The sequence below is a fragment of the Ylistrum balloti genome, unplaced genomic scaffold, assembly GCF_031769215.1.
Source record: "Ylistrum balloti isolate Yb309-2 unplaced genomic scaffold, AGI_CSIRO_Ybal_v1 Utg370840, whole genome shotgun sequence".
Lineage (NCBI taxonomy): Eukaryota > Metazoa > Mollusca > Bivalvia > Pectinida > Pectinidae > Ylistrum > Ylistrum balloti.
The window spans coordinates 706,742-720,346 of record NW_026782484.1 but is presented as its reverse complement, the minus strand read 5'-3'; the positions used below and the strand labels follow the sequence as shown (position 1 = coordinate 720,346).

The 13,605-nt window shown below is 38.0% G+C and overlaps 1 protein-coding gene across 1 annotated transcript in view; it reads right to left on the bottom strand.

Annotated features, from left to right (window-relative positions):
* Window positions 1–13,605, bottom strand: part of LOC132558932 (protein jagged-1b-like) — a 114,066-nt gene that overhangs the window by 57,864 nt on the left and 42,597 nt on the right. Inside the window, exon 2 of the mRNA XM_060223551.1 lies at window positions 2,447–2,495. Within this exon, the coding sequence (XP_060079534.1) occupies window positions 2,447–2,495 (49 nt within the window). The remainder of the gene's footprint in view (window positions 1–2,446; window positions 2,496–13,605) is intronic.

The following is a 13,605-nucleotide window of genomic DNA, read 5'->3' as shown; positions in this document are numbered from 1 at the left end:
ATTGAAACTTATATAGTGTAGTTACATAAAAATCAATATTTGAAATCTTTGCAATACAAAATTGTAATTTCATTCATAAATATACTTTTATTTTGTAATTTACAGTCTTAAAAGAGAACTGGGGAAGTGCTAAGACCTCTTCAGCAGTAGCCTGACAGGAAATGATCATACTCAAGTTTAATTGTAGTGTAAAAGTTAACTACAAACAGACCATGGGAAAATTCTCAAAACTTTGCCAAGATAACTTGATCAATGGAAATGTAATTATGCATTTCAAAACAGAACTGCCTATTACTTGATTTAAACAACTTCAGAAATCTAAATACTTACAACGGTGACATATTGAGAAAGTAAATCTATAGCCAAAGTCATGAGCTGTTTACAGTGTTTAGGGTAACAAAAGATTCAACCATATGCTAAGCATCGATACACATTTTCCTCCACCAAATAACACTTAGGTGAAAGCTTCTATGGCAAATAAAATTTATGAAGCAAATCAAGAAAACTTGTATGATTTGGTCCATTACACTAAACTGATGGTAGTTGGTAAGTCATTACATCACAAACTCATTGATAAGTCCCTCTACCCATAATAGGTAAGTTAACAGTGGGTCGTTACATCTAAATAAAGGGGTATATATGACAATGACATTCGTGGCCATAGATCAAATATTTAAAGCTCCTTACAACGACAGTTCTGCCAGAATCACAAAACTGAAATAAGATATAAATATTCTTTGAATAATTCTAACGATAAATTATTCTCCTTTTCTTGCCCTGTACACCAACTGTAATGTCTACCATTGATAATTCCGTAGCTGTTGCCTTTCACTTTAAGAGGTCAACTTGCTGTCATCATCTGATAACATGTAACAATTAATCAAAAACATGTGTGGCCAATATAGAAAAAGTGAGGCATACTGATGTGTCCAATACTGAAATAGTGAGGCAAACTGATGTGTCCAATACTGAAATAGTGTGGCATACTGATGTGTTAAATACTGAAATAGTGAGGCGTACTGATGTGTCCAATACTGAAATAGTGTGGCATACTGATGTGTTAAATACTGAAAAAGTGAGGCATACTGATGTGTCCAATACTCAAAAAGTGAGGCATACTGATGTGTCCAATACTGAAATAGTGTGGCATACTGATGTGTTAAATACTGAAATAGTGAGGCGTACTGATGTGTCCAATACTGAAATAGTGTGGCATACTGATGTGTTAAATACTGAAAAAGTGAGGCATACTGATGTGTAAAATACTCAAAAAGTGAGGCATACTGATGTGTCCAATACTGAAATAGTGAGGCATACTGATGTGTCCAATACTGAAATAGTGAGGCATACTGATGTGTCCAATACTGAAATAGTGAGGCGTACTGATGTGTCCAATACTGAAATAGTGAGGCATACTGATGTGTTAAATACTGAAAAAGTGAGGCATATTGATGTGTAAAATACTCAAAAAGTGAGGCATACTGATGTGTCCAATACTGAAATAGTGAGGCATACTGATGTGTCCAATACTGAAATAGTGAGGCATACTGATGTGTCCAATACTGAAATAGTGAGGCGTACTGATGTGTCCAATACTGAAATAGTGAGGCATACTGATGTGTCCAATACTGAAATAGTGAGTTACACTGATGTGTCTAATACTGAAATAGTGAGGCATACTGATGTGTCCAATACTGAAATAGTGAGGCATACTGATGTGTCCAATACTGAAATAGTGTGGCATACTGATGTGTCCAATACTGAAATAGTGAGTCGTACTGATGTGTCCAATTCTGAAATAGTGAGGCATACTGATGTGTCCAATACTGAAATAGTGAGGCATACTGATGTGTCCAATACTGAAATAGTGAGTTACACTGATGTGTCCAATACTGAAATAGTGAGCATACTGATGTGTCCAATACTGAAATAGTGTGGCATACTGATGTGTTAAATACTGAAATAGTGAGGTACACTGATGTGTCCAATATTGAAATAGTGAGGCGTGACACTAGTATTAATATTTCCAATTCTGAAAATAGTGAGACATATAGTGTACTGATGTGTCCAATAATGAAAAAGTAAGACATTCTGATCAGACCTTTAGTACCAACTATACGCTATGAGAAAGGTTTTGAAGCCAGAAAAAACATTTAATATATAGTTAAATGACTGTGAATTTCAATGCATAATTATCGAACTGACAGAGAGGTAGTGTATTGTAGTGTCTCTCATGGATCTGTAATTAGATGGCAGTGTTATGTTACAAAGTGAACTAGCCTACAGGTCTCCTTCAAATGGAAAATCTATGTTTGTATATTAATTGCCATGAATTAATACTTAATGCCAATACATTATCAACAATTATTTGTGTCACCATTCTTGGCTCATCCTCAGAGTTTTCCAATAATCGGAAAGGCATAAGAAAGGTATCAGGTATACTCACATGACATGGTATCCTGGTCCCAGGCCTCTAAGATAAGTGTGTAAGATCTCTGCAAAAAACAAACCACAGATTAACAATATCTTTATGGTATATAAGAGAATGAGGAGTGAAGCAGAAAAAGGTAGAAAATAATGTATTACCACAAAAACAAGTAAATAAAGGAGGGTGGTTATTAACATGACATCTGCACTACATAAGGCTAGACTTAAAGTATCCCTTCTCAAGTAAAAATTCTGTCACTTCCTACCTCTATACTACATAACAATAATTGTACATCAGAAAATTACACTTTGTCTCTCTGGTAAATTACACTTTGAATACAAGTTTATTAAAGATGTATCAAAGTAATGCTTCAATCCATATTGTTAATAGAGAGTCAAATCAACAAAACCAGATAATACGTCTTTGTGACTTTCTCAAGGTATACCTGTCTATCACACATCAGGTGTCTGTGACCTTGACCTTGTTGATTGAGAGTCTATACAACAATAACTGCCTCACCATCTTGCTTCCATGACCTTGACACTAATCAATCACTTTACATACATTGTAATGTTTTTGTAACCTTGGCATTGGTGTTACAGTTCTAATATGTTAATTATTGTCATACATCATATATATTGTTTTTGTGGCCTTGCCAATAGTGTAACTAGTCCTTAAAAGACAAGTCCCACACATCTGATATCTATGTACAAGAAATGATGGAAGAAACTTAGAGGGAATTGTGTCTTACATCACCAAAACTACACAATACATCAAGACTTAGATCCAGTTAATGAAAAAAGCAATGAAATGGTTGACTTTATAGTGATTGGTCTGCTCTTTAAGCCAGTCTCGTAATACACTTGTAAATGTCCTTACCATCATTTTTGTTTCAAACGTAATCTTCAACTTGCACCTAATTTGTTTGTGCGTGTTTTATGAATCTGAACTAGGTAAGGCCTCTAGTTTATGTGTTTTACATTTCCTCATACACAGTGCTTCAATTGCTGTGTAACTAGTTAAGTAGATTACAGAAGACATTTCCAGGCCTGATCATTACAATGGTATAACAGCATTTAACATGTCTGTTACAAGTCAAATAACACAAACCCATGTAACCCAGGATCAAAGAGCACCTCCCAGGTATGTACCCCTCACCCATGTAACTCAGGGTAAAAACTCACACCCCAGACATGTATCATTCACCCATGTAACTCAGGGTAAAAACTCACACCCCAGACATGTATCATTCACCCATGTAACTCAGGGTAAAAACTCACACCCCAGACATGTATCATTCACCCATGTAACTCAGGGTAAAAACTCACACCCCAGACATGTATCATTCACCAATGTTACTCAGGGTAAAAACTTACACCCCAGACATGTATCATTCACCCATGTAACTCAGGGTAAAAACTCACACCCCAGACATGTATCATTCACCCATGTAACTCAGGGTAAAAACTCACACCCCAGACATGTATCATTCACCCATGTAACTCAGGGTAAAAACTCACACCCCAGACATGTATCATTCACCCATGTAACTCAGGGTAAAAACTTACACCCCAGACATGTATCATTCACCCATGTAACTCAGGGTAAAAACTCACACCCCAGACATGTATCATTCACCAATTGTGACTCAGGGTTAAAGGTCACACCCAAGATATTTATCACTCAACCATGTAACTCAAGGTCCTCAGTCACACTCGATCAAGACATTGTACCATCACCCATGTAACTTGGGGTCAAAAGTCACACACCAGACATGTATCCCTTACCCATGTAACTTAGGGTCAAAAGCCACACACCAGACATGTATCCCTCACCCAAGTAACTTAGGGTCAAAAGCCACACACCAGACATGTATCCCTCACCCATGTAACTTTGGGTCAAAAGCCACACACCAGACATGTATCCCTCACCCATGTAACTCCAGGGTCAAATGTCTCACTCAAGATATGAAAAATACTCCCATGTAACTCAGAGTCAACAGTCACAAAGATGTTTTCCTGATTTAACTTAGCTTTAACAAAGCTAAAACAAAACGTAATGTACAGCTAGTGAACCTGGGGCTAAAAACTGATAAATATCTATCAAATTCTCAGACTTTATTCCTATTTGATTCAATCAATGACTTTTCATCTAGCTTCTGTATCAGATGCACCTCCATTTTCATTCAGTAAAGAAATAACAAACAGTATCGGAAAACTTTAAGGACAAATGCATGTTCCTAAGGTCAGTGTAGTTAAGCCTTTAGTAGTTGTGACTGACTTACTACTTCAACACAGTACCAGATAAACAAAGGAACATCAGTATTAATAGGAAATATCACAGATCTAGGATATTCCATGGATATTGTAAATAATGAAGACAGGAATCCTGATAGAATGATATATTGAAACTAGGGAATCCCCTAGTGGATAAAATATAGATGACAGGGAATCCCCTAGTGGATAAAAACCAAAGATGACAGGGAATCCCCTAGTGGCTAAAAATAGATGACAGGGAATCCCCTAGTGGATAAAAAACATAGATGACAGGGAATCCCTTAGTGGATAAAACATAGATGACAGGGAATCCCCTAGTGGATAACACATAGATGACAGGAAATCCCCTAGTGGATAAAAACATAGATGACAGGGAATCCCCTAGTGGATAACACATAGATAACAGGGAATCCCCTAGTGGATAATAACACATAGATAACAGGGAATCCCCTAGTGGATAAAAACATAGATGACAGGGAATCCCCTAGTGGATAAAAACATAGATGACAGGGAATCCCCTAGTGGATAAAAACACATAGATGACAGGGAATCCCCTAGTGGATAAAAACATAGATGACAGGAAATCCCCTAGTGGATAAAAACAAGAGATGACATGGAATCCCCTAGTGGATAATAACACATAGATGACAGGGAATCCCCTAGTGGATGGATTATAGAAGACAGGGAATTCTCTGATAGAATGGTACACCAAAGAATTCTTCAAAGTATATAAACCATACAAAGGAAACATAACAGAGCACAGACCAGTGTATACCGTAACTCTGTCACTTTTGCCTTATATTCTATCATTTCATCCAAACTTAGCATATATGTCTCCATCACAGTGTCTTAAACAGAAATCATTAAAAGTCACCTCCTTCATCCTGTACACTTTTGCAACCCCTAAGAAATCAAAGACAGGGTAATCATTTTTGCTGAGCCAACTTGCTGTAAGAAGAACATGTGGTGACACTCTCTCTCATCCCCAATCATAATACTGACTCCCATCATGTGCATTATTCTGGGCTTATCCGATGATTCTTGTGTTCCCATCCAATATTCCTACATCAGTTTTCTCACATTAATTTCTGTAGAATGCTTGGCACCAAGCAGATATCAACCACCAACCTGGAATACCAAAACCACCCACCGAATTAGTCCACTGCACCACACAATCCATTTACAATCCACACATAACTAATCAACTATCACATAGCCACACAACCACTCAACTATCACATAGCCACACAACCACTCAACTATCACATAGCCACACAACCACTCAACTATCACATAGCCACACAACCACTCAACTATCACATAGCCACACAACCACTCAACTATCACATAACCACACAACCACTCAACTATCACATAGCCACACAACCACTCAACTATCACATAGCCACACAACCACTCAACTATCACATAGCCACACAACCACTCAACTCTCACATAACCACACAACCACTCAACTATCACATAGCCACACAACCACTCAACTATCACATAGCCACACAACACTCAACTATCACATAACCACACAACCACTCAGTTATCACATAACCACACAACCACTCAACTATCACATAGCAACACAACCACTCAACTATCACATAGCCACACAACCACTTGACTATGATTATTAGGGTAAATAGTTTTGAAGTCTTACAAAAACATTGCAATATTGATGGCAGTAAGACTTAATGGTGTTTAAGTAACAATATGAATCACCAGTAAAAGCATTGTTGTCTTGTCATCATTTCAGAAATTAATCATAAGGAACATGCATAATTTTGAAAAAGCACCTTAAGACATTTTCATCCATGTAGAGTATTTGATTTTTATCATAATTGGGTGCTGAGAAGAAGTTTTTGAAATTAAAGACAATTGCTCTGCCCATCAGCTCCTGCGGGTTCCATGATCAAAATGTGCATAACTTTGAAGTGTTAACCGATGTTGATAATTCCTTTAAAATTTTGAATTATGCAAATTTCATTGAAATCAGTTCAGGGGGTTTTCAGAAGAAACTGAAAATATAAAAAGTTTATGATGCACGACACATAACACTATACAAAATGTGACATAACCACATCATCAATCACCCATGAAATATCCTGACACAATCATTCAACCATAACATAACAACACCACCAATCAACCAGAATACATCCTCACATTATAACTCAACTGTTACATTGACCACCACTAATCAACCATTAAACATCCTCAAAATCACTCAACCATAACATAACCACACCATCACCAATCAACCATAAACCATCCTCACATTATAACTCAACTATTACATTGACCACCACTAATCAACCATTAAACATCCTCAAAATCACTCAACCATAACATAATCACATCACCACCACTCAACCATAAAACATCCACATACCTTCACTCCACTATAATACAACCACATACAATTACCCATCACTCAACCATAATTTTCCACATACTGATCCCCTTGTGATAGCATTATAAGTGCCGCTATCCCCTTGTGATAGCATTATAAGTGCCGCTATCCTTTTGTGATAGTATTGTAAGTGCCGCTATCCTCTTGTGATAGTATTGTAAGTGCTGCTAAATAAGATCAAGGTATTTTCACCCATCCTCCATTTTCTCATGCCCTCCCCCCACTCCCACCCCCATTACTTTTACAAGGCTATATATAAAAAGCTTTTTTTTTCATTATGAAATTGAAAAAACCAAATTGAATCACTGACTTATTCCAAGAAAATCATCTATAACCATATCTGTATCTAAATGAAATTTCGGCTTGCCCCTAGTCCACTGACATCATTGTTACAGGAAATCAACAAACAAATAAAATAAGGTGAGGAGGAAGGGCTGAAAGAAATAAAGGACTTACCACAGAACTGTATTATTTAGGAGAGGCAAAGGTGTGGGGCAGGGACTGAAATGGAGAGGGATTGTAATATACAGGAGACTGGCAAGGCATTGGAGTGAGGCTGTAATATACAGGAGACTGGCAAGGCATTGGAGTGAGGCTGTAATATACAGGAGACTGACAAGGCATTGGAGTGAGGCTGTAATATACAGGAGACTGGCAAGGCACTGGAGAGGGGCTGTAATATACAGGAGACTGGCAAGGCATTGGAGAGGGGTTGTAATATACAGGAGACTGACAAGGCATTGGAGTGAGGCTGTAATATACAGGAAGGAGACTGGCAAGGCATTGGAGTGAGGCTGTAATATACAGGAGACTGGCAAGGCATTGGAGAGGGGCTGTAATATACAGGAGACTGGCAAGGCATTGGAGAGGGGTTGTAATATACAGGAGACTGGCAAGGCATTGGAGTGAGGCTGTAATATACAGGAGACTGGCAAGGCATTGGAGTGAGGCTGTAATATACAGGAGACTGGCAAGGCATTGGAGAGGGGCTGTAATATACAGGAGACTGGCAAGGCATTGGAGTGAGGCTGTAATATACAGGAGACTGGCAAGGCACTGGAGAGGGGCTGTAATATACAGGAGACTGGCAAGGCATTGGAGAGGGGTTGTAATATACAGGAGACTGACAAGGCATTGGAGTGAGGCTGTAATATACAGGAAGGAGACTGGCAAGGCATTGGAGAGGGGCTGTAATATACAGGAGACTGGCAAGGCATTGGAGAGGGGTTGTAATATACAGGAGACTGGCAAGGCATTGGGGTGAGGCTGTAATATACAGGAGACTGGCAAGGCCTTGGAGAGGGGCTGTAATGTACAGGAGACTAACAAGCCCTTGGAGAGGGGTTGTAATATACAGGAGACTGGCAAGGCCTTGGGGTGAGGCTGTAATATACAGGAGACTGGCAAGGCCTTGGGGTGAGGCTGTAATATACAGGAGACTGGCAAGACTTTGGGGAGGGGCTGTAATATACAGGAGACTGGCAAGGCATTGGAGAGGGGTTGTAATATACAGGAGACTGGCAAGGCATTGGGGTGAGGCTGTAATATACAGGAGACTGGCAAGGCCTTGGAGAGGGGCTGTAATGTACAGGGGACTAACAAGCCCTTGGAGAGGGGTTGTAATATACAGGAGACTGGCAAGGCCTTGGGGTGAGGCTGTAATATACAGGAGACTGGCAAGGCCTTGGGGTGAGGCTGTAATATACAGGAGACTGGCAAGGCATTGGAGAGGGGTTGTAATATACAGGAAACTGGCAAGGCATTGGGGTGAGGCTGTAATATACAGGAGACTGGCAAGGCCTTGGAGAGGGGCTGTAATGTACAGGAGACTAACAAGCCCTTGGAGAGGGGTTGTAATATACAGGAGACTGGCAAGACTTTGGGGAGGGGCTGTAATGTACAGGAGACTAACAAGCCCTTGGAGAGGGGTTGTAATATACAGGAGACTGGCAAGGCATTGGAGTGAGGCTGTAATATACAGGAGACTGGCAAGGCATTGGAGAGAGGCTGTAATATACAGGAGACTGGCAAGGCATTGGGGAGGGGCTGTAATGAACCAAATGATCTGATACCCAAACTATGTAGTTGAAATGTCACTGGGTGCAATTTGTTGCTCCTTCACCTAACATATTGCTGATGCTGAACAAGTACTACCTACACACTAGTGATAATGTGAAAAAGTTTTCAAAAAGCTGAAGTATTTACAATTTCAAGACATATCAACTCATGACTCCCTCCCTTTTCCTCTGTAGGTATATACTTAATACCAATCAATTGATGTGAACCAAACAAACACTTTTATACAATATGATAAAAGGAATCCTGTTATGTTTTTATTTTAAAGAGTTGTTCTTGTGCTCATCCTCACCTAGAAGTGTAATGTACATTCTCAGTCATAGACAACAAATTGCAATCGTTTTTTGACTTGAAATGGTGCTACATAAATCTGTGATGTAATTGCTATTGAGATTCTCTCTTGCCAGGTGTATGTACTCTAGTTAAATCTATATCCAATACTAATTAACATTTTTAAGATATTCCTTATCGGCTTGAAGCCTCCTCAGAACTGCATCTGTACATGTTTCCTTGTGAATCGGTAGCCACAGACTTAAATTTGAACTGCAGCATGTGTGAAACACTTCTATAGCAATCAGGACAAGATGATGGTGGGATGGGAGTGTTCTTTAAACATAAACATCCATACAGGATTCTGTAGTACTTTTGCAAACATTATTTACATATAATGATAAGAGTTTCATTATAAATTCAATATAATCAGACACTGCTTGAAAAATTTGAATTATTTTGTTTGACCAGCAGAAAGGTCTGTTTATTTGCAAAAACTCTTTTGAGATATTGAGATATTTTTATCTGCCCTGTAGAAAAGTTATATAGTGTAATGGTTGAGAACTGAGCTAATTTTTGTCTGTCGAGCAGGAAAGTCTGAATATTGGTAGAGCATTGAGCTCTGTTTTTGTCTGTCGAGCAGGAAGGTTTGAATATTGGTAGAAAATTGAGCTCTGTTTTTTCTGTCAAGCAGGAAGGTCTGCATATTGGTAGAGCATTGAACTAATTTTTGTCTGTCAAGCAGGAAGGTCTGAATATTGGTAGACCATTGAGCTATATTTTCTCTGTCCAACAGGAAGGGACTCAGTATTGGTAGAGAATAGAGTCCAGTCGGAAAATCTGTGTAGTGGTTAAGAATCAGATTTTTTTAATGATCTGAAAGGTCTGTGTATTGGATGAGATGAGAACAGCTGGCTATGACATCTTCCAATACACAAGGAGCAGGTTCACACAGACCAGCGAGCAGAGCAAACATTTGAAGGCTGTGATTATAATCCTTGTTCTTTAAGTCATTGGTACAGCTCAACTGGTGTTGTACAGGCCAGTTCTGAGAGGATTTCTCTATTACAATTGTTTAACAACATCAGCTGACTGCCTAAGATCAATCACAGAAGATTAATTGCTATTTTATGACCAACCATCACCTGTTGTGGATTTCAAATGTTCAATCACACCTTCCACAACAATAAACCGCTTATGAGTGAATTCTTATTGCCAACAACTATGTTATTACATAACAAAAGCTGTAATATCATTGATTCTCACGTTTTAGAATCTGTATAGATATAATAATTTCCTCTGATAATACATGTAGTTGTATATGCAGAGATAACATCAAAATTCCAATTGAAGTCAGCGTGTATTAAATACCTCTGGAAAATATAACATTCAAGATAGCTTGGCAAGGGCACTAGGGGAAGAAGACTTTTTCTTCACAGTGTTGTAGAGGTAAATGTACCTTAGCTATAGTATTGTAGATGTATCATAACAATATGAGTCACAGTCTTGTAGAGGCACCATAACAATAGAACTCAAAGTATTTTAGAGGTAGCATAACAATAGAACTCAAAGTATTGTAGAGGTAGCATAACAATAGAACTCAAAGTATTGTAGAGGTAGCATAACAATAGAACTCAAAGTATTGTAGAGGTACCATAACAATAAGAGTCACAGTATTGTAAACCTAAGTACATCTATACAACACTAATCAGCATCAGTTGCATTTATCCCTACTTACAAGCCTGTGACCTCAACCTAGTTATGGTTATTGTCCTGTATATATTACAGCATCAATAATCTGTTGTAAACATATCATATTTCATCTGACATAAATCTCATCACATGAAAGGTAGACAGCCAGTTATTTCAAATGGAATGTACTGGAGTAAAGAGTGTCAAGATACAACTAGTGACAGATGTTACACTGATCAATACAAAGTACATTTAAACATTGCAACCAAAACACATCTCCCTGACTGATCAATGTTCCTATCTACAAAAATCTCATATTGATCAATGTTCCTATCTACAAAACATTTCAGATTGATCAATATTACTACCTACAGAACATCTCAGACTGAGCAATGTTACTACCCACAAGATATCTCATGTTGATCAATGTTACTACCTACAAAACATCTCAGGCTGAACAATATTACTACCAACAAAACATCTCAGACTTAGCAATGTTACTACCAACAAAACATCTCAGACTTAGCAATGTTACTACCAACAAAACATCTCAGACTTAGCAATGTTACTACCAACAAAACATCTCAGACTTAGCAATGTTACTACCAACAAAACATCTCAGACTTAGCAATGTTACTACCAACAAAACATCTCAGACTTAGCAATGTTACTACCAAAAAAACATCTCAGAATAAACAATGTTACTTCCCACAAAGAATAAAAAGTTGTTACCCAGTGAACAAGTATGATGTAAAAGTCTTTGTTACCTTATTTACCAGTAATATGTAAAGTCCCTGTAACCCTATGAACTAGTATGATATGAAAAGACCCTTTTACCCTGTGAACAAGAATGATATCAAAAGTTTCTCTAACCCTGTGAACAAGGATGATATCAAAAGTTTCTCTAACCCTGTGAACAAGGATGATATAAAAAGTTCCTGTAACTCGGTGAACAAGGATATCCAATGTCATTGGTACCCTATGAACTAGTATGTTACACAACAGTCTTATCATTTATTGCAGCTATAATATTTTATCCATCATGGCATTTTAAAACCTGTTTTATGTTATCTGTTGTAACTTGTTACACCTGGACTATTTTCTCATGCATAGAAACACATTTCACACTTCAGTGAAAACTAAAACTAGCATTAACCTAAAAATAGATACAACGTACTTTGACTATCACTACTTTCTTAAAACAAATTCTATCCTTGAATTTCAAAATAGAAATTATAAAGAGACACAAAAAATCTAATATCCATACATGAGATCAATGTCTGTTTTTCTGATATCATTTGAATATGACCCTCAAAAAGTCATTAGCACCTAAGAAAGACTAACAACATTTCCCACCCATGCTTGGTCATTCATGTTTACCACAATTCAGTCATGTTGACATATGTGCAGAGAGATGTGGACATTTAAGATTCAAATTGAATCTCCAATCTGTGAGCAAATTTACACACCCTGACACAACCTTACATCCTGGACTTTAAATCATGACGTTGAACTGCTGCAAAGAAATAATCAATTCATACCAAATCTTTTTTTCCTTCAAATAAGCTATTAAAAAAATGTTGTTCGACTGTCAAACCAAAATGACCTTAGGATAAAGGAGGAGATGTATTTGTCAAGAAAATAAGATTTGGCCATGAGTGTGTTATCAGCGGCTTAGTGATATCTGACACTTCAGGCGTAGCTTAAGGGATTTCTAAGTTTACTTTTCCCAAGAATCTTGATAGATCCATTACACTGGATCCTAAGAGTCTGTATTTAGTCTGTATTGATGACTTGTCTGAAGGATTTTGTATTTCTCTGCTCCTCATCCTAAGCCTGTATGTAGTCTGTATTGATGACTTGTCTGAAGGCTCCTCATCCTAAGTCTGTATGTAGTCTGTATTGATGACTTGTCTGAAGGCTCCTCATCCTAAGTCTGTATGTAGTCTGTATTGATGACTTGTCTGAAGGCTCCCCATCCTAAGCCTGTATGTAGTCTGTATTGATGACTTGTCTGAAAGCTCCTGATCCTAAGTCTGTTTTTAGTCTGTATTGATGACTTGTCTGAAGGCTCCTCATCCTAAGTCTGTATGTAGTCTGTATTGATGACTTGTCTGAAGGCTCCTCATCCTAAGCCTGTATGTAGTCTGTATTGATGACTTGTCTGAAAGCTCCTCATCCTAAGCCTGTATGTAGTCTGTATTGATGACTTGTCTGAAAGCTCCTCATCCTAAGCCTGTATGTAGTCTGTATTGATGACTTGTCTGAAGGCTCCTCATCCTAAGTCTGTATGTAGTCTGTATTGATGACTTGTCTGAAAGCTCCTCATCCTAAGCCTGTATGTAGTCTGTATTGATGACTTGTCTGAAAGCTCCTGATCCTAAGTCTGTTTTTAGTCTGTATTGATGACTTGTCTGAAAGCTCCTGTATTTCAATGT